Source organism: Delphinus delphis, chromosome 16, assembly GCF_949987515.2.
Source record: "Delphinus delphis chromosome 16, mDelDel1.2, whole genome shotgun sequence".
NCBI lineage: Eukaryota > Metazoa > Chordata > Mammalia > Artiodactyla > Delphinidae > Delphinus > Delphinus delphis.
Window position 1 is genome coordinate 10,856,436 of NC_082698.1, and position 27,547 is coordinate 10,883,982.

General features: G+C 44.2%; 1 protein-coding gene across 3 annotated transcripts in view; it reads right to left on the minus strand.

Annotated features, from left to right (window-relative positions):
* PLPP4 (phospholipid phosphatase 4) overlaps positions 1-27,547 on the minus strand; it is a 187,554-nt gene that overhangs the window by 104,056 nt on the left and 55,951 nt on the right. For 2 of the 3 annotated variants that reach the window (XM_060033533.1, XM_060033529.1), the window contains exon 1: positions 13,689-13,764. The exons of the other annotated variant lie outside the window; for it this stretch is intronic. In XM_060033533.1, the coding sequence (XP_059889516.1) occupies positions 13,689-13,744 (56 nt within the window). In that variant the 5' untranslated portion in view covers positions 13,745-13,764. Of the gene's footprint in view, positions 1-13,688; positions 13,765-27,547 lie in introns of those variants that run through there. 3 annotated transcript variants of the gene reach the window in all.

Sequence of the window (27,547 nt, forward strand, 5' to 3'; positions counted from 1 at the left end):
GGCTCGAACCCATGTCCCCTGCATTAGCAGGCAGGTTCTCAACCGCTGTGCCACGAGGGAAGCCCTGTTAAAGAGACATCTAGTTCAAGATGGCTAATTGAACCCATACATTTTGTCTTCCTTCCCTCTCAAAACCTCCCTAAAAAGAATGAAAAACATAAAATACAGAGCTAAGCTGAAGAGCCTCAAGGGGTGCCAATTACCAAAGCAGAATATGAAAAAAATTAAGGAAAAGATAAAGCGTAAAGCATATGGGAAGAAAGTAATGGATGATACAAGAAATGAGATACAACCCTCTAAGGAGTTTAGACAGAGAGGGGTACACAAAATTGAATGTACAAATTTCCTTCAAATCATTGGCAAACTCAGAAATTGCAACATGCAGGAGACTACAAGGACCCCAATGGAAAGCAACAGTCACAGTCTAAAGAGTGAAGGAGAGACTTCAGCAGCTAGACAGTACTAGGAGATAGAGTTTGGAGATGAAGTTTCCCCAGAAGGGCCAAACCATAGGAGTAAGAAACACATCCTAGGACTAAAGGATGCACCCTAGGATCTAAGGCAAAACCAAGACAGACTTATGCAAACACAGCCTAGAACCAAGGCTCCAAGGATGAAGGTGACCCAACAGTAAATTAACTGCATGCAAGAATAAAACTCAACACTCTTTAGAGGACAATAACAATCAAGCATCTCCACAACGTGTGATTCAGTGTCCAATATACAACTAAAAATTAGTACACAAGCAAGGAAGCAGGAGACTGTGACCCATAATCAACAAAAAAAATAATAAAATAACCATGGATCATCCTAATGCTGGGAATAGCAGAAAAGGACTTTCTACTATAAATATGTTTAATTCTAGGGAAAGATGAAAAGAATAGGTGGACAGGCGGATAACATCACAAAGAAACTAAAACTCTAAAGAAAGAATCTAAGGGAAACTATATAACTGAAAAAAATGAACATTTGAAATAAAACATTTATGACATGGGCTTACGAGAGAAAAAATAGATACAACAGAATAAAGAATTCGTGAATTTGAAGAAAAGTCAATAGATATTATCTTAAACTAAGTCACAGGGAAGAAAAATTTTTTTTAAAAAATGGAACAGATTATCCAAGACCTGTGGAACAATATCAAATTGTCTGATACATGTGTAATAGAAGAACCAGAAGGAGAGGAGAGAGAGAGTGGGGCAAAAGAAATATTTGAAAAACTATGTTTTGAGAATAATTAATTGATGAAGGACATCAAACCATAGCTCCAAGAATCTCCATGAACCCAAGCAGGAAAAATACAAATGAGACCAACCTAGACACATCATAGCCAAACTACTGGAAACCAAAAATAAAGTCTTAAAATCAGCTAACAGGAAAAACATGTGGCATTTAGGAAAGTGACAAAAACAGGGGCAGCTGACTTCTCATCAGAAATAATAAAATCTACAAGACAATTCAAAGCCAACTCTGAAGTACTGAAAGAAAACTGTCTATCTAGAATTCTATAACCAACAAAAATATTTCAAAAGTAAAGGCAAAATAAAGACAAAACCAAAGCCAAGAGAATTCATTCCTGGCAAACCTAACCTACAAGAAATGCTAAAGGAAGTTATCCAGGCTGAAGGGATATAATCCTAAAGGGAAAACCAAATATGAAAAGAAGAAATAAAGAGTACTGGAAATGGTAGATATGTAGGTAAATCTATTTTAAAAATTTAATTTCTGTTAAAGCACATTGATTACTAAAGACAAAATTTAAATGTTTTATGGGACTTATACATAAAAGTGAAATCTATGACAATGTACCAAAGACATGGGGAAAAAATGCTTTTGAAAGATTTTTACATTGTACGTGAAATGGTGTAATATTGACTTCATGGTGACAAGTAAAAAAAATGCATATTGTAATGTGTAGAGAACCTACTAAAAACTTTTAAGAGAGGTAAAACTAAAATACAATAAAGGAGATAAAGTGGAATACAGTAAGTCCTCTACATATGAACCTTCAAGTTGTGAACTTTCAAAGATGCGAATGTGCGTTCCACCAACATCAGGCGTGAGTGACATTCGATCTTGCCCTCTGTCTCCTATTGCTGACCATCCTTCAGCTCTACCATCTCTCATCTCCCCTCGCTCCTCCAGTCAGTAACTCTTCTTGCCTCTTCACTCGATGCCAGCCCCTATATGCCAGCTGTTGTACTGTACTACTGTACTTTTCAAAGTATTCTACTGTAAAATTAAAAATGTTTTCTTAATTCTTTGTGTTTGTTTTTATGTATTATTTGTGTGAAAAGTATTATAAACCTATTACAGTACAGTATTATATAGCCAATTGTGTTAGTTGGGTACCTAGGCTAACTTCGTTGGACTTACGAACAAATTGGATGTAGGAACGTGCTATTGGAAGAAACTCGTTCGTATGTGGGGGATTTACTGTAGCAGCAAGTGTTTGATTAGCCTAAAAGAAAAAGAAGAACAAGAACAGATGGAACAAATAAAAATCAAATAGCAAGGTGGTAGGCTTAAACCCCACCATATCAACTGCATTAACTGTAAATAACTTAACCACTCCAATTAAATGGCAGAGACTGGCCAGACTGGATAAAACTAAAAGGTACAACTAAAAGCTGTTTACAAGAGTCATACATTAAACATAAAAATACCGATAGGTTGAAAGTAAAAGGACTGAAAAATACATTCTGTGCGGACGTTAATCTCAAGAAAGATAATGTAGCTATATATTAATATTAGATAAAGTAGACTTTAAGATAAGGAATATTAACACAAAGACAGAAACTTCATAATAATAAAATGTTCAATTCATCAGAAGGAAAGAAAATTTAAGAACACTAAATAGAAGTGTAGACGTAGCAATTTGACTTCCAAATCACTAAAGGAAAAAATGGGAGGTAACAAGGAAAACTTACGCTATTCAGCTAAAGCAAGAAACAAAAAGGGAAAAAACACAGAAATGAAGCACCACTTAAAGAAAACAGAGAATAAGTTGGCAGCAATACGATGAAATATTAGTTATCTCAAAAAATGTGAAAGCTTTAATTACCCCAGTTTGACAGAGGGAACATATCTTCACATTAAAAAGAACAAATTAAAAAGAACAAATGTAAAAGATTAAGGATTTGAATATCACAGCTAACTTGCTTTAATATATTTAGAGGTTTGTACCCACCATACAGAAACTATTCATTATGTTCAAACTATATAAATTTACAAAAATTTACACTGTATGTAAGTTTAAAAATTGACTATGTATGTGGCCACACAGAAAGTTATAACAAATTATAAAACATAGAAATCACGCAAGCCACAGCCTCTGATCTCAGTTCAATGAAACCATTTTAGCACTATAATTACCCCCATATTTAAGACTAGGGAACTGAAGCACAGAGAGATAAAGCAACCTGCCCAGGTTCACATAACTAGTAAATAGCAGATCAGTGCTTTGAACTCAGGCATCCTGGCTTTGGATCCTGTAGTCTAAACCACCATCCTATGTCCCTTCTCAGGGAGAAGGGGCCATTTCCCCTCAGATATCTCAATAAACTATAAAACTACAATAATTAAAATGTTAGATTGAGCAACCAGGCAAACAGATAATCAGAATAGAATTCACTTGCAATCCATGGATATATGGAAGCTTGTACGTGATTAAGATGTCACTGAGAAAACAATGTCTATTTCATAATTGACAAACCACATGCAAGAAAAAAGTTAAATTCTCTACCTCACTCCATAAATTTTAAAAAATTCTCATACATTAAAGAATTAAAATTAAAGAATAAAAGTATACTAAGCAAAACAGAAGAATATTTCTGTTTTAGATGAGAACGGACTTTCTAAATAGAAGAGAAACTCTGAAACCATAAAGGAAAAGACTGATATATTTAACTACATCATTAAAATGTGCACAATAACAGAAATTGCAAAGAAACTTAAAAGTCAACCACAGAGGAAAAGTGTTTGCAACTTATGAAATAAAAGGTCAATAACTATAAGGAATAAAGCGCTGCTACACATCAGTAAGATAAATTTGAAGATCCAATAAAAGCATGGATAAAGGGAAATACAAGATATTTCACCTAAAAAAAATACAAATTTCCTATACATGAGTGAAAAGATATAAATGTCATATTCTCTCCCATGGTATAAATATAAAACATTAATAATATCCAACATTGGCAAGAATGTCAAAAAGTAGACACCTTTGAACTATTGGTAGAATGTAAACCAACAGTTTGGGTGGCAATTTGGCAGTACCCATCAAAACTCAAAATACATGTGGCCTTTGACTCAGAAATTTCATTTGCACAAGTTTATGACAATAGTACTTGAACAGGTACATTACAATATATGCACAACTGCCATGCTGTTTGTCATAACAAAAGATGAAAACACCCAATAACTCCTTGCATAGGTTAATCAGTTGAACACCACGCAGCCAGCAAGAAGAACAAGTAGATCTATAGAGATGGAAAATATCTCCAAGATATCGATACATTAAGTAAAAAAAAAAAAAAATTACTATAGATGAAATGTGTTCTCAGTTTTTAAAATATATAAATATGTGTTTAAAAGTTTAACTTTTAAAAGTGAAGGGAATGGAATTGGCAGAGATAAGTGACGGAGTTCAGGAAAACTTACACTTTTTGTACTGTTTTAATTTTTAAAACTATTTCATCATCTTAAAATAATGTTCAAGTGAGGAGAAACACATTCATTCCCATCACATTTACTTTTGTGTAATCCTTTCTAACATTTGCCCAGATCAGATATATTTCCAATAGTCTGGAAATACGATATATTCTTTATAGTGCTTTCTTTAACTGTAACTTCATAAAATTTTACCCTGATTTTCAAAATGATGATTTTAATAGCTATATAGTATTTCTTTGTATCCATAATTTATGAAACCATTCTTCAAATGCTGACTACTTGAGTTTTAATTTATTTTTATTTGACAAATATATTTACTTTGTTTTGTATGAAACACAGTAATGAACATCTTTATACATGAGGATTTAGGATTTTGCACTTTTTACATCAGTGTTTCAACATATTTTTTAAGAGTTCTAAGTCAAAGGACAGGAATAACTTTATGACTGTCTATGCATTGCAATATTGCTCTTCAAAATTTGCAATTTGCAAATTTGCAATTCCACCTGCAGCATCTGATCATATCCGTTTCACCTTGCACATCCTGCGTGTTAATTCTTACCTTCTGATTTTCCTTTAAATATTTTAGTTGATATGAAATATAGGAGGGTTAATTTTTGACACATTCCCACTTCAGATATTTCTAAAACAATCACAAAACAATCATCCAGTATCCTATCTAGGATATTTCATTAGCTTCTTTTTTTTCCCCATAACAGGAAGAATCTAAATCAATTTTTCTAATTTTGTGTGAAAGTAATAAATGTTTACTGTAAAATAATTACACAACAAATGGCATAAAGAAAAAGCAAATATTATATAATCCCATCAGCCTGAAATAATCACCATTAAGACTGTTGTTTATAGCTATTTTCTTACAGACATAAATACAAATTGATTTTATTAATTACCACATTACAGTAGCCTTATGCATACTTATGTAACCTGCTTTTTATCACTTAACAGTTTATGGATATCCTCCAAGCTAACAAATAGTTATCTACATTATCTACAAACCTACTTTCGGTGGCTGCATTCGTTCATTGTAGTCCATAAAAAGCTTGTGCTAATCTATATGCAATATATTTTATTGTTTTTAGACGCATATTTTGCACTTCTATGGAAATCGAAGATTTAAACAAGATTGGTTATTTGTATTTTTGTTAGTTCCATGTTCTGTCCGCTGTCCTTATTTATTTTTTTTTGGAAAAGCTCTTTTCTTCTCATACTGATTGGTAAGAGTTCTCTGTATTTGAGAAGCATTAACTCTGAACTCTGGAAATTAGGACAACAGTATCACTTCTTGGGGTGGGGTCTGCAAAGATTAAGTCATCTAGGGTGTGACAAGTGCCTAGTACAAAGCTGGCTGGCACACTGTTAGTGTTGAAACTTGTTTCCTTTAACCAAGATGGAGAAACAGGTCTATTAAAGGATACCTACGCATATCAACCACTTCTCTTTCTCAATGGCTTCTTGGACAATTATTCAGAACACTTTCCCCAAACTTCCTAAATCCCAGTTCCAGGTTCATCGCTGCTGTGGCACTGAAATCTACACTCATTATTATTATTACATTGTGACATTAGATATCTTTTATTGACCTGTATCTTGGCCTCCCCAAAGGAAGGAAGAGAGACGGAGGAAGCAAAGGAGATTGGCTTAAACAACTACCATGTGTCACATGTTACATACCTTCATCTTTAAGCCTCCTGGGCAGATATCTTGTCCCCGCTTTACGGATGAGGAAGCCGAGGCACATCTTTATCATCAGCAGTCAGGATTTAACTCCAAAGCCCATGAGCTGACTTTGGTGCCATGCTGCCCACCCTGCTGCAGAGTAGGGACCCGGTTCTAGGCATCCTCATGTCATTCACCAGGGCTACCACATACTTTACACAAAGTAACTGACCAACGAATGGAGACTAAAGCAGCATACAGACTGCAGCTCTCTTTCAGAATCTGAGACAGACAAAAAGGACCAAATCCTCTTTAAAAGCCTCAGATGAGTAACCTAGCATTTCCACTCCTCAGGACATACGCCACAGGAATTACAAATATGTTCATTAAAAACAAAAGCAGCATTATGCTTAATAGCCAAACCCACAAATAAGCCAAATATCCATAAATGATATCCATAAACTGAGTAAACGAAGAGGTACCGTCATGCAATGACATGCTCTACGGCAAAGAAAAGTAACAAACTGCAGCTATGCACGACATGGATGAGTCTCAAAGAAGCCGGGAACAAAACCCAAAAAAGCCACAGAAGAAAGTACACACTGCATGATGCCACCTACACGGAGTTCAAAAATGCTGTTAGAAGTCAGAGTGATGGAGACCCTCAGGGTGGCAGAAGGGGGCTCAGAGGGTGGAAGGTATTCTGGGCAGCTGTACAATTATGAATCATACACTTTTCTTTGTGTATATTATTTTTAGGTTGGACTAAAATGAAATTCCCATTTCTGTAGGTCAAAACAGTCAAATATCAGCAATTTTATATGTTTCAAACTAATATTTCAATAAAAACACATTTTAAAAACCCTCTGGAAAAGGAGAAAGAAATATCTAGCATTGATTAGCAGACTGCACCCTCTCTGAAAACCAACCTAGATGCTACTGCAGCTTCTGACCCTGTTTCTTGCTCCTTTGTTTTTGCTGAAGACATAGTAACAATTTGTGCCTCACCTTGGCGGGACAATTTTTCACAGTCACACATTAAAAGACTGTGATGAAGCCGTCCCCGGGCTCCACAGACCCAGCCCCTCCCGGCTTCCTGCTCACCCATCCCGGGCATCTCCAAGTCCTGTACGAATTCACTTCCTCACTGTGAACCAGTGTTTCTAATTCATTCACAGAACACTAAGATTATACGTTTTAAAGAAGCAATATTAGTAAGATGATTTTCATATTTAAAAACACAATCACAGAAAAATAGAGGTACAGAGCTTTTCCAAGCCTTGTGTGGGTCATAAAAGGCATAATCTTTATAACTAATTGAGATAACTTTATCCAAAAGCTATGAAACTAATGATCTCCCTTTATGGTGTTATAAGCATTTATCTCCCTGTGGAAAAACATCAACAATTCTCAGAATTCCGGGTACAGCCGACTCATTTTACAGTGGCAAATAATATTTCAAACAGAAGGATGTTCCATGTATCAGATAACAAAGCAGACGCCTTCCCGGGCGGGGGAGAAGTGCTGGGCATACTTGGTCCAGCATGCACCAGCTGGGGGTAGAGGGGGTGTCTGATGGAAGAACTGTCTGCACCAGGCTTCTAGCAGAACTCTGTATGGTGAACACAGACTGAGAAGTAAATGACATGAACACAGACTCAGAAGTAAATGATGGGAACACAGCATTTTCCTTACACATTATCAAATGCTGTTAGGCTGATAACACTTCTGATTTCAATGTCCTAGAATCACTGCTGTAAAAGGCCAGCAATTTGTCACCATTGAGAAGCTACAGGGCTGAGATACCCGCTGCCACCTTCCATCAGACAGACAGCAGCCCACGCTGAGAAATGGGGGTACAGCTCACTGAATGAACTCATGGGAAGTTACATACCTTACTTTGGGGGGCTAAAAGGAATCATCTGAAATGTATTTAAAAGAGTCTATTATTTTATAGAAATCCCGTAGTAAATCATTTGTAATAAGAGTATCATTAGCTACCTATGGCATTTCTCTTTAGTGTATATTATGGTTTCATCTTAGTAAAAGGATAATAATAATCACATTACCATTGTTGAGACTCTCTCGTTTAATACTCGCAAGGCTTACACCCATGGATGCAGTTAATACTCCCGTCGAACAGACGGAGAAGCACAGACTGAAGCAGGATAACTACTTTGCTAAAAGGCTCACACAGCTAAGTGGCAAAACCAGGAGTAAAGCCCCAGTAACCCAGTGCCAGAGGCCATGACTGTGACCACTACACTACACTGCCATCCTTAGACACTACATATAAGTAACAGGAATTCACAAGAGTGGGAAGAAGACACCTAATTGTTGGTATATGTACTGCAGGCACTCACAGCACCTTATTTAATAAAACCCAATGAAGTAGGAAATATTCCCACTTCCCCCATGAAAAAAACTGAGGTTCAGAGATTTTAGGAAACTTGCTAGTTAGTGGCAGAACCAAAATCCAAACCCAGACCTTCCAGCTCCAAAGCCCAAGGTCTAACGTTTACACTTTGCCTCAAACAACTCTCTCTAGAGAGGGAGCAAAATTATTACAGGTGTATTAGTTAGATACAACAGAATAGACGTTTGCTACTGGAGCTAATCAGTCCCCAAATGCAAAAAGTTTCCTTCCGTTCCACAGAGCTCACCTCCAATAGCAGCTGTCCTGCTGTTGGCATCCGGCAGCTCTGCCATCTCAACCCAGAGCTCCATGCTCGCCGTCAACACAGAAGGACAATGACAGGCCACTAAACGGGAATGATGCTGCCTCAACCGGGAGGTGACACCTGTCACTCTTCCCATGTTCCCTACGGTCCCACCTAAAGGCAGGGGTTTGGGAACGTTAGTCTTCCGTGTAGCCAGAAAGGAGAAAAGAAATAGAGGCAACACTTGACCACAAGAGGGTCTCAAGCTACTGTAGACTGCACAGCAGTTCCCCAACGTGGTGGAGAGAAGGCTCACCTGTTGAAAATGCAGATTCCCGGGGCTCCACTCCATAGGTTGATCCAGGTAAGTCTGAACTGAGCCCCAGGTAATCCAGGTGCAGGTGGTCAGCAGACTGCACTTCAGGAAGCCTTGCTCTGGATAGATGCAAAACACTCAGAGGTCTATAAACACAATCATCGGAAGCTGAGTGCCCTCTGCGGAGCTCTCCCGAGGTGCCGACCACCCAAGGCCCAGGTGGGAGAATACGGAAAGCAAAGAAGACAGACATGCAGACTCCAGACGTGTAACCTGCACAGAAGGCGGAATAAACCGTGGGCTCCCGGAGAGCACAGAGGGGCCCAGCGGCGGCGGCACAGCTGTGCACGGTCACTCCCAGAAGGAAACAGGGCCTAGGTGCCCAAGGGAACTGCCGTTTCCCCCCACTGGGCATGTATCTGATCACGGTGCTTTTTTGTTTCAAACTTCCCAGGGCTCCCCAGTGAGTGCCTATAAGGGAACGTCCACGCTTCCTGACAGGGCACTGAGACCAGCCACGTTCTTGTCCCAGGATCACTTCCTGCCCCTCTTACCACCCACATGTTGTGCTGAGGCCACACGTGGTGACCTGATCCCACCCAAAATGTGCCTCCAGGCTTCTGCTCCAGGACACTCTATCTGCAGGAATGTCTTTGGGCCCAGGCGCTCTGCACCTACGATGCACTGCTCAAGACTCAGGTGAGAGAGGTCAGCCCTAAGCAACCTTCCCTGGCAACTGTCTCTCCTTGTCATTCCTCCTAGGACTAATTAATTCCTCCAAGTAAAACTGAGCACTCTGCTCCACCTACCATAACCATCCCCCACCTAGAGTCTTAGACTGGACTCTTAGGGGTAATGAAGAAAGATCTGCTAGCTACTGCCGATATTCCAAAAATCCTCCTGACAGCCAAGGCCCTGGAGCAAGTCACCTGAACCGGCTAAAGTGCCAAGTTTCCTTGTGCCTGTTTGGAATTACACATACTGAAGTTTACTAATGATAGAGAAAGAAAATGACTACAACTGCAGGCACCTAGAAGAGGCCAAACATGCATCTGCCGACTGGATGGGGAGGCAGGGGGATAACAAACAGTGGTGCCTGGTGTGCTTGCTCTGCCAGACTTCGAGCTCCTTGGAGGCGCTCGACCTTCAGCCTCCAACCATCCCTGGCACCTGCACACACCTCCTGCATAGGAAGAGCTCAAAGAAGGATGCTGGGTGGATCTGAGGTGAGGCAAACACTGTTTCCTGAGCAGCCTGGCATCCTAAGCAGACCCCCAGCCCCTGGAAGGACATGCCAGACAGGGAGCCTCCAGGAACCACAGGGAGGGAGAGAGAAGGAGGGAGGGACGGAGGCACAGAGGGAGAGATTGAAGACCCCAGGTCCTGCCTAGAGGCCCCTTTGCTCTTACTTAGGGACTGCGGGCAAGGCAGAGAGAAGGCGCTCCCACGGGCTCCTTCCGTCCTGCTGCCACCCAGGACGCCAGCAGGGGTTCTCTGAGTGTTTCTGCACCTGCTAAAGCCAGCACTGGACCTCTAGGCCCACAAGCCTCCCAGCACTAAAGTCAGCCTCAAAGCTACACCTCATAATTTGATTTATCCTAAACATTGATTCCTCAAACCAATTTATTTCCTTTTAGGTTAAACTTTATGTGCCGGCCCTAATTTTCGTTACTCGTTACTAATTTTCTTCTCAGTGGTTTGAGCTTCTCAGCCAGGACCAAGTACTTCTCGGGTGCTCTATGGAGAGTGTCCCATGGAAAGCCTCCTCTTGGAATCCTGAATCATCAAACCTCAGCACTAAGCCTCATCTACAGACAGAGAACCAGTTCCTTAAGAGAACAAGGGAAAGCAGATATCCCTACTACCTATGGATCCAAAAACGCACTGCATTAGCACTAACCTCAAATCTCTGGGAGCACGTGGGCACTGGGTGGAGGGAGTCTACTCTTATGCAGAGCAAATCCGATCAGAGAACAAGTGCATCCACAGATGATGTTCCCCCAGAGGCACAAGTTTGCAAAGACGTAAGGTATCCCCCCCCAAAGATTACTCTCTTATCCTGAGAAATAAAGTAGCTATACCAAGCAGAACCAGATAGTATCAACTAAGTTGGACCCCACAGCAGAGCAACTGGATTCGGCTTGCCCAGAGGGACTTTCTAAGCCTACTGGAGTGAAGCCCTGCTACTGAGACCACCACCTTCATAAGCAGGGGGGAGTTCAAGCCACTGAAGCTTGCCATCAGACCAGCGCCGGCAAAAGGAAGAATAAAACTCCCCCCGAAAGTCAGCCTCTGTCATCTCGCCAGAAGCTTATCTGAGAAAACAAAGGGTCATCTGTATCTGTGTGCTCCAAACCGGTTCTTCCGGAAGTCATTATCTGCCTGATGATAACAGCATCTGAGCTTCCCAGGTTCCCAGGGAGTCTTGCACAGATACCAAAGCTGGTCTTTGCAGGTAAAAGAGCCACAGTTGGACTCACTGTTAATATTTCCAATTTGATATGAAACCAGGGGATCATCCAAAAATGCCATCAGCGCCCAAGAGTATCCCTTTGGGTGATAGCAGATCCCCCAGTAAGTAATTCATACAAAGGGGAAGTTTGGAGAAAAGAATATAAACTGCCTGGTTTTTACAGAACATCCTTAGAGGAAGCAAGAAGCACATAAAATAACAATTATCAAAAATTCCCAAATCCACTGCATAGACCATTCATTGTATATTTGTAAACATCTCGAGAATGTCTGGGGGGACGTTTGAAGGGATATCTGAAAATAATACAAATATTTACGTATTATTGGACCCTTTTTTTATCTGACAATTCCCAGCGGCAATCAAAAGAGCCTGCGCACTTTATTTCAGTGTTACTCACACAAACATTCCCCCAACAAATGGTAAATTCTACCGCGCACTGAACACTATTTTATCATTTCTATCACATAGTAATTTAACGGGGCTTAGCCTATCTGCCAGTTGGAAATTGTCCCCAACTGACCACAAGGCAAGTACTAGTTTTAATGTATATTCCAAAGGTAGAAAAATAGATTAAGAGGAGGGAAAAGTGTTTTCTGTTTTCCCAAGTGCATCAGGACACACCCGAAGTTCTCCTTCCTTCTTCCCACTGAGTAACACTAGTGTTTAGTCAGAAGCTAGGAGAGGGGTCTTTTCTGCACCTGGGGGAGCTCACGGCTTGTTCTGGCGGTGTGAATAAACACTCTAGATGAATTTCGCCCCTCGTAAAGAACATGCAAGAAAGGGCATTTCTTTGTATGTGTATACCCTGGGCTGCACGGAACAGAAGTCATCTCACAGCCTCCCACCTGCCACCAATGACTCCGTATCCGGGGCAGAAATCCAGAGAGGGGCCTCCTGTTTGGAATAGCTCAGTGGGCTTTAAAAAGAAGTCAAATCCAGAAAGTTCATGCAACTTAAATATGCAAAATGTGTCTGAAAACAGCCATGGGCACGGGAGGACAGAGAACCTGACCTCCTAATGGAGGGACAAGTGTAGATGTGGGTGCCTAGGTGACAGGAGATGACAGGAGGCTGTGAAGTGGGTCTGAGCTGGTGTTCTGGGCTTGGATCTGAAAGGCAGCGACGCGACAGGGGCCGGGAGGCGGGCGGCGGGTCCCCGTGGCGCACTGGGGCTCAGACGTCTCTGAGAGAACCTGCGCCGGCGCCCCCTCCGAGACCGCTCTTTCCGGGCACCCACTGCTCGGGGCCCCACCGGGCGTTCCGCTGCTGCCCTAAGCGGATACGGACTCGGCACAGACCTCCGGGCGTATGAAGCCCGCACCCCGGGGCTGCGGCCCCGGACTTCCGAGCCTCCGCAGCAACAGTTTTCCAGCGGGAGAACTACCGCAAACGCCTCCAGGGAAAACGCTCACCCGGACCCGCGGCGCCAAAGCCAGGGACGCGCACGCGGCGGGCAATGAGCGATGCGGCTAGGAGCGAAGGCTGCAAACGTCGGGCTCGGAAGATCACACACAAGGAGAAACTTCCCGAGGACGCCAACGAGGGTCGCGTCTGCGTCCTGGGAAGCAGCCAGAATCCCCCGGCAGGTGGTGCGGAGCCGGTGAAAGGCGCAGGCGAGGGGACCCGAGCGGCAGCCGGAGCCGCTCCCCGGCGCGACGCGGGTGACGGGAACAGGTCTCAGCCTCGCGCACGCGGGTCCCTTCACGCCCAGAGTCCCAGGAGGGAGACCGGGAGGGTCTCTCTTGGTCCCCTAGGACACATCCCTAGCGCGGAGAGGGACTCTCGAATCCTGGCCCCGGCAGGACGCAAACAAACTTGGGGCACCGAGACGCTCGGTCCGTGGATCCCCGAGTCCGGGCGCCCCCGCCCGCGGCGCGCCACTACTTACACGAAGACCCCGAAAAGCAGGGCTCGGACCCCGATCTCGATGGCCAGTTCTCGCATGGTGCGGCCGGAGCAGCTCCCGCGGCGGCTGCGGCTGGTGCTATCCGCGGCTCCCCCGCAGCTCGGCCGGCGCCGGCTCTCCAGACCCCGGGCGGCGAGGGAGGCGCGCTCCAGGCCGCGGGCGGGGGCGGGGGGAGGGGGGCGGGCGGCGGGGAGGGCTAAGCCCAAACCTCCTGCCTGAGGCTCCGGGGCTCAGGGACACCGCGCTGGCCGCTCCCGACGCTCCCGGGCCCGAGCGGAGGACGCCTCGGGGACTTCCCGCTCCCTGCGCCGGGCACCGCCTCCGCGTCCTGAGCCCTCGCCGTGCGCTCGCGGCCAGGCGAGGGGAAGCCCGGGGAAGCCCGGCCGCCGCCGCCGCCTCCCCTGCGCGCTCCCCGCCAGTGGGCGGCCCCTGGGCTCGGCGCCCGGGCAGCGCGCTCCCTGGGCTCTGCCTGCGGCCCGTCTCCTCGCTCGGCCTCTGACTCTCGCTCTCGGGTCTCTCGCTCCCTGGCACACGCTCGCACGTGGGCAGGTAGTAGGAGAGCGCTTTGGGAATTCCCTCCGGCTCCAGACAGCCCTGGTACTCACTGTTCGTGCCCCCCAGCGCTGCCTCCCATCCGTTTTCTGCCCTTCCTACATCTTTCTAACCTGGAATCATTTCTTTTTTTCTAGGAAGTTCCCCCGAGATTACTCGCAGGCATTGCTTTGCCCTCCGGAAGAGCCAGCCACACTCCAGGGTCCTGGCACAGACTGAGCAAAGGCGAGCCTGACTCCTCGCCATGCCACCAGCGCCAGGCCAGGGGACCCCTCCCGCGCAGCCCCCAGCAGCTTTGGACCGCGCTGTGAAATGTGTCCTACCCCAGCCGTCAGTGTCGCTCATCGCTGACACAGCACTGTCATCAGCACCCGAGGCAGCAGGGGCTGCAGGGAGGACCAGAAGCCTCATCCTCAGGGTTCTGAGTCAAAGGCCAGATCCTCACTGGTGACCTGAGGGTCGGGACCTCAAGCCAGAGCCCAGCGAGGGTTAGGCTTTGCTTTCCCATCACCTGTCAGGACTGTGTATATTTCTCAGAATTTGCACTTGTCTTTATTAATTTAAACCAAATGGACATTCAAGATGCAAAACTCATATTAACCATAACCATTAGGTTGTCTCTGGGTAGCCCAGATCTCTTCTGGGTTTTGTGAGCTGGGAAAATGGATTCGAATGTAGTTCCTGGGAACGAGGACCCATAGCTCGGCCTCGGACAAGAGGGAGAGTAGGAAGAAAGAAGACCTGAGGAGGAGGCCTTAGGCATCAGCAAAGGGCAAAGAGACCCTACCTCCAAAGGGACATATGATGGATCCAAGACATCTCAGGATCTAGGAAAGAGAGGCAGACAGATGAGGAACAATCCTGGCTCTGTGTGGAAGGGACTCCATCCTGGGAGCCCCAGAGGCAGGAACTGTATCTAGTTAGCTTGTCACTGTATACACAATGCCTGGCACACTGTGCTTGGTAAGTATTCGGTGAATGAATGAATGAATGGACTATATAAATCAGTCACGTGGGGTGTCAGATGTGGATAGAGTAGGAAGGACTTGGAGGAAGGAGGTGTGGGTCTGTCTCCTCTGTACCTTGGGCCCTACAACTACCCTGGACACAACTGGGCTGGGTTGTGGTGTAGGAGAGCCCATAGTAACTCAGTGAACTCTAATGACCCAGATCCGAGACTGTCAGGTGGCCAGATTCCAGATTACTAACAAGAGCCCACGATATTAACACATCACTTACCTATAAGCATCAACTGAGCAGATAGGCAGACAAGGAACCATGAAGAAACATTAAGGAGCTATGCAAAGCAGTACCAATCACAGTCCCAAAGGAGTGCTTCAGAAAACTGGATCACTCAGAGATCAGGGTTGGAGTCATTCCTTTGGTCTGGGGGGGCCAGAGCACAAAGCCTTGTCAAGGAGAGTTGGTTCTTAAAAGGCAAAGGAAATTCCAAGTGAGGGCAAAAGCACAAGTAGGTGAAGCGGGCAGAAGGTGGAAGGGGTATGGAGGGCAGAGTGGATTGACCTCGTGGCAGAGCTGAAGGTTAAATTCATGGTGGAGACCTAATTGTGTTGGTCCTGCCCACCAGGAACTGTTATCAAGATCACAGAATTAAGGACTTCCCTGGTGGCACAGTGGTTGGGAATCCACCTGCCAATGCAGGGGACACGGGTTCGAGCCCTGGTCTGGGAGGATCCCACATGCTGTGGAGCAACTAAGCCCGTGTGCCACGGCTGCTAAGCCTGCACTCTAGAGCCCACGAGCCACAACTACTGAGCCCGCATGCCACAACTACTGAAGCCCGTGCACCTAGAGCCTGTGCTCTGCAACAAGAGAAGCCACCACGATGAGAGGTCCGCACACTGCAGCGAAGAGTAGCCCCTGCTCGACGCAACTAGAGAAGGCCCGTGTGCAGCAACGAAGACCCAATGCAACCAAAAGTAAATAAATAAAATTGATTCTTTAAAAAAAAAAAGATCACGGAATTAGAATCTTTGTGTAACATTTTCTTGATCATTTCTTGCTTGTATTAGAGATGCCTAGAGAAGGAGTTTGAAAGGGCATGTGACCTCACTGCTGCCGTCATGAAGAAGTGACTTTGAAACACAGATCTAAAGAGCTGCCCAGTTCAACTCCCCATCTGATGCTTGAACCGATTCTGTGCTCTCCCCACAGCGTGGTCATCCTGTACTTACTGGAAATCCTGCCACTGATAAAGAATTCACCCTTGAGGGAGCTTGTACCCTCTTCAGACAGCTCTGTTGAAATCTCTTCCTTAAAGGGAATCGCAACAAAACGCCGTCCTGTAACTTGTATCAATGCATTAGTCCTGCTCCGCCTGCTCCCGCCCCCTGCCTGCTAGCTGCACAGAACTGACACCGTCAGAACTTCTGGGGCGCCAAGGAACAGCTGGCTCAACCCAAATTCATTAAAAAAAAAAAAAAAAAAGAAGAAGAAGAATTTGAAAGTTCAGGGGAAGATCAGGCTTCAGGCACAGCTGGATTCAGGATCTAAGCAATGTCACCAGGACTTGATTCTTTCCACCTCTGCTCTGTCTGCACTGTATTGGCTTCAGTCTCGGGTTCCTGGTAGTTACAAGATGATTGCCAGAAATCCAGCTTTCCATGCTCTCAGGATCAAATTTAACGGGAAAGACCTCTATCTTGATGCCAGCAGTCCCAACAAAAGTGTCACTGAATGTCACTGGCACTGCCCAGCCCTGAAGCAATCACCATGGTCTGGGTATCATGATGGCTTGATTGTCTCAGGCCTGGGTCACATGCTTCATCCCTAAGCTGGGAGTGGAACCTTCACCCAGTGCCCCTGAGCTGAGAATGGGAGAAAGTGGACCCACAAATACAGGGCTGATGCTTTGGAGAAGGGAAAATGTTGGAGGTAGAGCAAACTAACATAGGCCAGGATACCCCCCTTCCATGCCACAACCGTGCAGACTGCAGAAAACTAGCGTGCTTCCCTGAGTTCTTGTCCTGCCCCTCAGTCTTTAACCAGTAGAGGAGTTATCCACCATAAGGCTGCCCTGCCTCTGCTTTGTCATGCAGACTCACAGAACTGCCTTTAAACAAAGCTTCAATGTCACCCAGAGGCTCCTCTTCAGCTGCCCGGTCCCTTCCATCTCCACGCCTTTTGGCAACTCTGTCACCTGCTCAAATAATCCCCTTTCTTGTTTACCAAAGCCAGCTGTCAAGGGAAAGCTCTAGCCTTGTTCATTACATAAACCTGCATCAGGATATTCCATGGTGTGTCTGTCCATCTCTCTCTCTCTCTCACAGAGAATTTATTATTTAAGCCAGGTCCCTCTTGAAGGGCAGTCCCCATGAAAGGGACTAAAGATGCCATCCTCGGTGTCCCAAATCCCACAAAGCGGGAGGCCACTCCCATGGGTGTGATGTGGCCAGCTCCAGCAGCTGTCTAGCTGTGAACATGTGCCAGAGAGTAGAGACCCTCAAAGTGCCATGGTGCTACAGCAGCACATGCATGAGTGGACAAGCGAGTGAAGTAAAAGCAGGTTACAAAAAGCAATCCAGCCAGGTGCCCAGCTTGGCAGCCCCTGCTGGGTCTTCAGAAGACTCCCATGGAACGTGATGAGTTCTCTAGAGAAGGAAGCATGGGTCAGAGGCTCTAGCAGTTTCAGAAACATTCTATCATTAGAAATAAACACGCCAATCCCTTACCGAGATAAAGTGAGCACCACAACTGTAAAATGTGAGATTGATCTTTGCAAAATCACTTCAGAACGTAGACACTCGAATGGGCGCAGCTTCCCTCAGTGCCTCTGTGGCTGCACACATTTTCAAAGTGCCACTTGGGGAAAATCTCTCGTATTTCATATTGAGCCGATGGGCATGCCAAGAAAATCACCCTCATCCCTTCGTAGTCATGCCTCTGCTGCTGGATTTTTTCTTTAAATTCCCAAATGGTATTGTCCAGTATGATGATCCCATATTGATCAGATTTTTGGCTATTTCTAAAAACCAAAGCCACTTTCAGAAAACACAAATTTGCAACCATTTCTTATAATGTCATTTCCAAAAGTTATACTTTGTATCTCCATGATACCCACCTAGCTGCTCTAAGAGTGTGGCCTGGAAACAGGCAGCCAGCATGGTGATCCTTCCCTATGGAGACCCACACATCCAGGCTTTCCACTGTGGTTGCCTGGTATGAACCTGTTGATGTGCCTAAAACACCAGGGATCAAAAGAGGAATTTCAGAAGAGGTCATCAAGTTCAACTTGGTTCACAAATATCTTCCACAAGGGTTTCAATAAATATCTGTCTGCTTGAACACCTCAAGGGATGAGGAACTCACTCACTGCTCATTCCATCTCTGGAGAGACCTATTGCCATTGACGTTTGAGTAGAAACAGACTTGACTGTAGCCTACATCCGTGGCTCCAAATTGTGCTTTGGGGACCACACAGAATATATTCGATGCCTATTCTTCTATGTTATGGCTCTTTAATTATTCTACAACTGGAAAGGAAGAGAGATAGAGATAAGAACGGAGGGAGAGACGGAGAGGAAGAGAGAGAGTAGGTCTTCTCTTTTCCAAGTTAAATATTCTCAGTTCTTTCACCTTCTGGTAGTAATATTTATAAGACCTCTGAGGATATAGCACTGCAGACCCAACACTGAAGTGCATTAAGCCAAATTCCACATAATAAAAGGCAATGTTCCTACTCCCGGGAAAGGGATAAAGCACACTGAAAGTGATTTAACCCTTTAACATCTTCAGAGTAGTTGTTAGGCCATCAAAGGAGAAAATGTACGCATTAATGAAGTCTTCAGGGAAAAACGTTACTTCAGTTCTTAGAAAGCTTTAAGTTAGAAACTTTCTTTTTTAGCAGGATTTTGTCTCTTATTTTCAAATTCATCATGTGAAAAGTCAGAGTAACACTACCTTTACTTTGTCCAAAAAGAAATCTTTGTAAGGGAGCCATCAATAGGATTCTCATTGCCATAGATGCTCTGTCACAAATTAGAATCTTGGAATATTAGTGCAAGGGAAAAAAATTAAAGATTAAGAAGTCTTTGTTCTTAGTGCACAGCCAGTTCTGCTCCTTCGCTTGTGGGTGGTCCAGGGCCTTGCCAAGACCCGCCTCAGGGAGTCAGGGGCAGGACCCAAGTTCCCTCATTTGCAGTCCTGTGCTCTTTAATGGCACCTAGCTGCATCTTGGGTGAAATCTGATTGTTATGTTGATTTGTGTTTCCCTGATGGCTAATGATGTTGAGCATCTTTTCATGTGAGTTTTGGCCATTCTTTCATCTTCTTTTGTGAAGTATCTCTGTGTGTTTGTTGCCTATTTTTTAATTGGATTTTGGTTTTTATTATTGATTTGAAGGAGTTTTTTTTTTTTTTTTTTGCGGTACGCGGGCCTCTCACTGTTGTGGCCTCTCCCGTTGCGGAGCACAGGCTCCGGACGCGCAGGCTCAGCAGCCATGGCTCACGGGCCCAGCCGCTCCGCGGCATGTGGGATCCTCCCAGACCGGGGCACGAACCTGCGTCCCCTGCATCGGCAGGCGGACTCTCAACCAGTGCGCCACCAGGGAAGCCCAGAAGGAGTTTTTAATATATTCTGAACCCTAATCCTTTCTTAGACATACATATTACAAATATCTCTTACCTGTGCCTTAACTTTTCATTTTCTTTACAGTACCTTTCGAAGGGCACTCATTTTTAATTTTGATGAAGTCCAACTTATCAATTTCCTCTTTCATGGTTGTTCATTTGCCTGCTCCACATCTGTGAAGATTTTCCCCTATGTTTTCTTCTAGAAGCTCTATAATGTTAGCTTTCACATTTAGGTCTATGTTATGTCTCAAATTAATTTTTGCATGTGGTATAAAGTAGGGGCTGAGGTTCTTTTTTTCATAAGGATATCCGGTTACTCAGCATTGCTTGTTAAGAATACTATCTTTTCAGGTTGAATTACCTTGACATCTTTGTCAAAAACTGACAATTTGTATTGGTCCCCTCGAATCTTTTCATTTTATCCACCCATCTCTTCGGGGTCCTGCTCTGTGCTAGCCCACACCAGGGGACTTGTACCAATGTTCATTACAGCTTTATGCATGAGAACCAAATATTGGAACCGGCCAAATGTTTATTAACAGGAAATGGATAAATGGTGGCATATTCATACAATGAAATACCACTAAGTGATAAAAAGGAATGAGCTACTGATACATGCAAACACATGAATAAATCTGAAAAACATATTCTGAGCAAAAGAAACCAGACATAGGGGCTTCCCTGGTGGCGCAGTGGTTGAGAGTCCGCCTGCCGATGCAACGGACACAGGTTCGTGCCCCGGTCCGGGAAGATCCCACGTGCTGCGGAGCGGCTAGGCCCGTGAGCCATGGCCACTGAGCCTGCGCGTCCGGAGCCTGTGCTCCGCAACGGGAGAAGCCACAACGGTGGGAGGCCCGCGTACCACACACACACAAAAAAAACCAGACATAAAAGAGAACATACCATATGATTCTATTTATATGAGCCTCTAGAACAGGCAAACTGGGCTATGGTGATAGAGAGGGAAACGGTGGTTTCCTCTGGGTGGCGACAAGCAAGTGGCACAGGGGAGCTTCCTGAGGTATTAGAAGTATTCTAGCTTAATTAGGATGCTGGTTCCATGGGTACATACATTTGTTAGCATTCATCCAACTGTAAATCTATGTATTTAATTGTGTGTAAGTTATATCCTAACTTTTTTTAAAAAGAGGGAAAACAAAGGAAAAAATTAGGTCATGGGATGCGGAGAAAATTCTCTGTGGGATCCCCCAAGCAAACAATGCCAACTCCTCAGTTCGTCCAAGTATTCTGACTGCAGTGGGGTCAGACGCGCTCAGCACAACTGCCATGGTTGTCTTTCAGAGACCCAAACGGAAAGGTCTGCTTTTTCATATGTCAATTTGCTGTTTACAACACACACTCCCATGCATTACCTCCTTTGATCCTCACCACAAGATCACACGTGGAAGAAAAGTTTTTATTATTATTATTATTATCTCCACCACTTTTTTTAGAAGATAAAGCTTGTGGTTATGTGGCTCACCCAGACCACCTAGATGGTCAGTTGTAGAGCCGAACTAAAGGACAAGTCTTCCAGTAACAGGCTCCGTGTCCTTTCCAGCATGCCAAGGCCCCTGGCCCTCACCATCCAAGTGGGGATTGATGGGATGCTGGGAGAGCAGAAATGGAACACAGGACCGGTGCCTGGCAAAGGCAGGAAGGCTGCCTGGGGCAGGATACTGGAGAGTGAGCAGAGGGGTTGACGATCGGCAGGAAGGGGTGACAAGGCCCACCTTCACCTGCTCTGTAGTTTGGCATGTATGTCCTCAGAGAACCTTAAACACACCAGGAACTCAGAACATGCCTGTAACTGAAACTACTTCACCAAATCTTCCAGGCCAGCAGGGTGAATCAATTATGATTCCTCTAGTAGCAACTGATAGAAAACCCAACTCAAATTGACCTGGACGATGACCAGAGGGGAATGCTGGGTTCAGGCTGTCTTTTGCACATCACTCAATATTACTTCCCTGTTGTCTTCATACTCAGATCTGTTCTCTCCTTGCTGGGCAGCTCCATCTTACAGCCTCCTAGGTTCAAGTTCAGCAAAGAAAAAAAATATGGGTGTGTGTATTTGTTTTCCAATAGTTCTTGCCAAAGTCCTGAGATTTGCTCTGATTAGACCAGCTTGCGTCATGGGTCCATGATGGTGGGGGACTATGCTTGGGGACTATGCTTGCGATAACTCTGGGTCATAAACCCATCCCTTAAACCAAGAGGAACAAGAGTGGAAAACGGGTAGAACCTTGAGCTAAAGTCAGTTACTATGGCCAAAGAAGGGTGAATGGATATGGAGAAGGCAAATTTCAAATACCCACCATGCAATAAGATGCCCACCACATAGATCTCACTAGAAGGTAATCTCCAATAGGACAGGATATTTTCCATGTTCACTGCTATGTCCCCTAGAAAAATACTTGGCACATAGTAGGTACTCAGTAAATAGTGATATTTATCATACAAATGAATAAATGAGCGAAACTCAAGCTTTCAGAGAAGCTGCTAAGTATGGTATCACACGGTTTGGTTTTGCTCATCACTTCCTTGGCCCAAACTAGGATTTCAGGAGAGAGCTGGGTGCAGAGCCACCTCCAGCAGCTATGCCTGTTTGTGTGACGTCCATCTGCCTGAAAGTCCATTTGCCACTTGAGCTTAAAGCAGACAACACGTGTCTTTTCTATCATGGTGCAAGTGACATTGATGAGTTTCACAAGTTAATATACGTATTAAGACTGCATCTTGGAGCCCAATTTCTAAAGAAATCTTTCCACCCTTTGTGTCCTTCGTTCTTCCTCAAAGAGCTTAAGGAGACCCTACTGCAAGGGGATAATGTGTATAGAGCAGCAGTGGACAGATATGCACACATCTTGGCACAGGGGCCCCAAACAGCACTTCCAGTGACCAACAGCACAGGCTTCTGGATTTCCAAAAGCTATTACCCTGTAGATGTACAGCCTTTGCAGAGATGGAACTGGGAATAAAGGTTGCGTTACCTGACTTGCTACTCACCAACTTCTCCAAATACAGCTCCCAAGGCCATGGAGTTCTCTAATCATAATGTATGGGATTTCAAGGATAACATGAAGACCTCATATTGTTTGTAAAGTTTGGAATATGTGTTTATTTTTCTGAGAAGAGCGTCCGTAATTTTTATCTGATTCTCGGAAAGCTTCATAGGAAAAAAAATTCAAGAACCTCTGCTTTAGTAATTATCAGATCAAATCACCTAGGACCCTGGTAAGCTGTGATCAGCAGCAACTCCAGCCCTGTGCCCCAGAGGCATTAAACAGCTTCTTTATTAATGATTCCAATTGGATAACAAAGATTTTCTCTCATGGTCAGACTTGGAATCAGGTCCACCTGGGCATCTGATGTACCCAACCTACACTTGGATGGGTTGAGGGCCCCTGAACATGAGGAAAGAGGAGTGAAGTGGCCTGGGGTGGAGCTGTGTATTCCATCCAGGGTGTCCCTGAAGGCTGACATTTCGAAACTTCTATAACTAGGGCTCTCTTCCCAGAAGGCATGACCCACCTTCGCAGGACAGGTGTCCTCAGGGCCTTGTCCTATGCCATCCACACTTTCTTGCCTAACCTTCTCCATTAAGACCTTAGAGGCATTTATACAAGATTCCCAAGACTGGGTCAGGATAAGGAAAACCAGTCCAAAAGAACTGGCATTTGATGACCGGCTGCCAATGACCACTTTCTGGAAGTCTCTTGCCTCAGGGATAGTGGATGTCTCTCGTCTTTCTACTCAGCATCAATCTGTCCTTCTTACGCTAATAGTCCTTCATTTTTTTCTAGGGACAACTGTGGTGTAAGAGCCTAAAATTAAGATCCAATATTATGTGCTGTCTGGACATCTGGTGAAACCAGGAGGGCTTCAAAAGGCCTAATTGCTAATTTCCCTCTCTGCTCTGCTCTTGTGGATAAGGCCCCTAGACAATGACCACCCTGTCACTCAGGAACCAGGCACAGTTTCTGCTTATCCCAAGTGCCAGGTTTCAGTTCCCTACCAACCTGCAAAGTTATTCAGAGAGGCCAATCACATCTTCCCATGGAAACTGGGGGTCACTCCAATTGTTCATGCTATTCCTGGGTGCAACCCTCATGTAGTCCTGTGTGCCATGCAGTGTCCTCCTTCCTGGGACTATGAGTGCATGTCACTACTAAACCACTGTCTACCTCACCTATCCAGTGCCAGGGGTCATATGTCCTATGTTGGCCATCCCTATAACCCCAGGTCAGGAACCCCTCCCTCACCAAAGAGGGGAATAGGAGGTGATTAAGACAATCAGCATCTCCACCCTCACATCTTGTGCTTCCGGTAAAGCTGACCTCACCCTGGCCTCAAAGATGTGCATTTGACTCAGGCCTGGCCAATCAGAGTATACATTCTTTCGGCCACAGTGATTGGTCAGGGATGGACACGTGACCTGGTTAGAACCAATGAGATACAATGCAACATCTCCTCCCACTGCTGAGAAAGGCACTTCTCTTCTTGCTTCAACTTAGACCTTGGAGGAGGTGGGACTAGAGCTGGCCCCTTTCACCACAAAGATCCTGAGAATTACGCTAGTATGGAGGAGAAAAGGGATAAGATTTAGAGAGATCAGGCCCCATTGACAATGTAGGAGGCCCTGGGGGAAGTCAGGCCTAAAGCTACTAATACTTGGACTTTCCAGTTCTCTAAGCCACAGCATTCCTGGTTTTGGTTAAGACAGTGATTAGGATTTTTTCTGTCATCGAGACCTAACTGAATCATTAAAATCTCTTATATCAATCACAGAGTGTTTGCCAAATATCTACCATGTGCCAAGCACTGTTGAGGGATATGTGGGGGACAAAGAGGTACAGGGGCTGCAGAAGTTTAGTGAGCAACATCAACTCCCATGAAGCAAAAAGCCAATGACTAAGGGTTACAGTCAATGGCACCAGCACTAGCAAGGATAGTTGAGAGTGGCCATTCTGTCCATCCATCAGCCGTAGAATAAAATTCCATTCCAGAATGATTCTCCCTCTCTCCTTAGCCTCTAGCGATCCACGTGCATGACCAGGAATTGTCAGCAAGGGACAGTAGGGGAGAGTGATATCACCAGGACAAAGCTGGCCCCTTCCCACTTTACCTGAAGCTCACCTCCTTATTCAGTTCACAGGTCTGTTTTATAACTTTCCAGGACACAAGATGTTCTGACACTTGAGTAATAAGTGATATTCACAAGATGTTTTCCCCTTCTCCACGCCAAGGGTGCTAATGAGAATGGGTGCCGTATCTCCCCTCTTCCCAACCTTTGTCCAAGTAGTAAGGTAACAGCCCTCCCTCCCTTTTAAGTTCATCATCAGTAGATCTAGACGACAACAACATCCTTAATCTACACAGAGAGAAAGCAAAATAGAGATGCCAACAACCCAGAAGAGTTTCTTTGGTTTTGTCCTGGTGAGTTGAAGCACAAGGTTAATAATACGACAACGTCTCAGTGGTCCCACAAGGCAGGGCAGCCAGATATCCCTTTAATCACTGTTAACAATATTAACAAATTGAAGGATAAAAACCATATGATCATCTCAATAGATGCAGAAAAAGCTTTCAACAAAATTCAACACCCATTTATGATAAAAACTCTCCAGAAACTAGACATAGAGGGAACCTACCTCAACATAACGAAGGCCTTATATGACAAACCCACAGCCAACATCATTCTCAATGGTGAAAAACTGAAAGCGTTTCCTCTAAAATCAGGAAAAAGAAAAGGTTGCCCACTCTTACCACTATTATTCAACATAGTTTTGGAAGTTTTAGCCACAGCAATCAGAGAAGAGAAAGAAATAAAAGGAATCCAAATCAGAAAAGAAGGAGTAAAACTGTCACTGTATGCAGATGACATGATACAATACATAGAGAATCCTAAAGATGCTACCAGAAAACTACTAGAGCTAATCAAAGAATTTGGTAGAGTAGCAGGACACAAAATTAATGCACAGAAATCTCTTGCATTCCTATACACTAATGATGAAAAATCTGAAAGAGAAATTAAGGAAACACTCCCATTTACCACTGCAACAAAAAGAATAAAATACCTAGGAATAAACCTACCTAAGGAGATGAACGACCTGTATGCAGAAAACTATAAGACACTGATGAAAGAAATTAAGGATGATACAAACAGATGGAGAGATATACCATGTTCTTCGGTTGGAAGAATCAACATTGTGAAAATGACTATACTACCCAAAGCAATCTACAGATTCAATGCAATCCCTATCAAATTACCGATGTCATTTTATACAGAACTAGAACAAAAAATTTCACAATTTGTATGGAAACACAAAAGACCCTGAATAGCCAAAGCAATCTTGAGAAAGAAAAATGGATCTGGAAGAATCAGGCTCCCTGACTTCAGACTATACTACAAAGCTACAGTAATCAAGACAGTATGGGACTGGCACAAAAACAGAAATATAGATCAATGGAACAGGATAGAAAGCCTACAGATAAACCCACACACATATGGTCACCTTATCTTTGATAAAGGAGGCAAGAATATACAATGGAGAAAAGACAGACTCTTCAATAAGTGGTGCTGGGAAAACTGGACAGCTACATGTAAAAGAATGAAATTAGAACACTCCCTAACACCATACACAAAATAAACTCAAAATGGATTAAAGACCTAAACGTAAGGCCAGACACTATAAAACTCTTAGAGGAAAACACAGGCAGAACACTCCATGACACAAATCACAGCAAGATCCTTTTTGACCTACCTCCTAGAGAAATGGAAATAAAAACAAAAATAAACAAATGGGACCTAATGAAACTTCAAAGATTTTGCACAGCAAAGGAAACCATAAATAAGAAAAAAGACAACACTCAGAATGGGAGAAAATATTTGCAAGCAAAGCAACTGACAAAGGATTAATCTCCAAAATACACAAGCAGCTCATGCAACGCAATATCAAAAAAACAAACAACCCAATCCAAAAATGGGCAGAAGATCTAAACAGACATTTCTCCAAAGAAGATATACAGATTGCCAGCAAACACATGAAAAGATGCTCAACATCACTAATCATTAGAGAAATGCAAATCAAAACTACAGTGAGGTATATCACCTCACACCGGTCATAATGGCCATCATCAAAAAATCTACAAACAATGAATGCTGGAAAGGGTGTGGAGAAAAGGGAACCCTCTTGCACTGTTGGTGGGAATGTAAATTGATACAGCCACTATGGAGAACAGTATGGAGGTTCCTTAAAAAACTAAAAATAGAACTACCATAGGACCCAGTAATCCCACTACTGGGACTATACCCTGAGGAAACCATAATTCAAAAAGAGTCATGTACCACAATGTTCATTGCAGCTCTATTTACAATAGCCAGGACATGGAAGCAACCTAAGCGTCCATCGACAGATGAATGGATAAAGAAGATGTGGCACATATATACAATGGAATATTACCCAGCCATAAAAAGAAATGAAATTGAGTTATTTGTAGTGAGGTGGATGGACTTAGAGTCTGTCCTACAGAGTGAAGTAAGTCAGAAAGAGAAAAACAAATACCGTATGCTAACACACATATATGGAATCTAAAAAAAGAAAAAGGTTCTGATGAACCTAGGGGCAGGACAGGAATAAAGACGCAGATGTAGAGCATGGACTTGAGGATGGGGGAGGGAGGGTAAGCTGGGA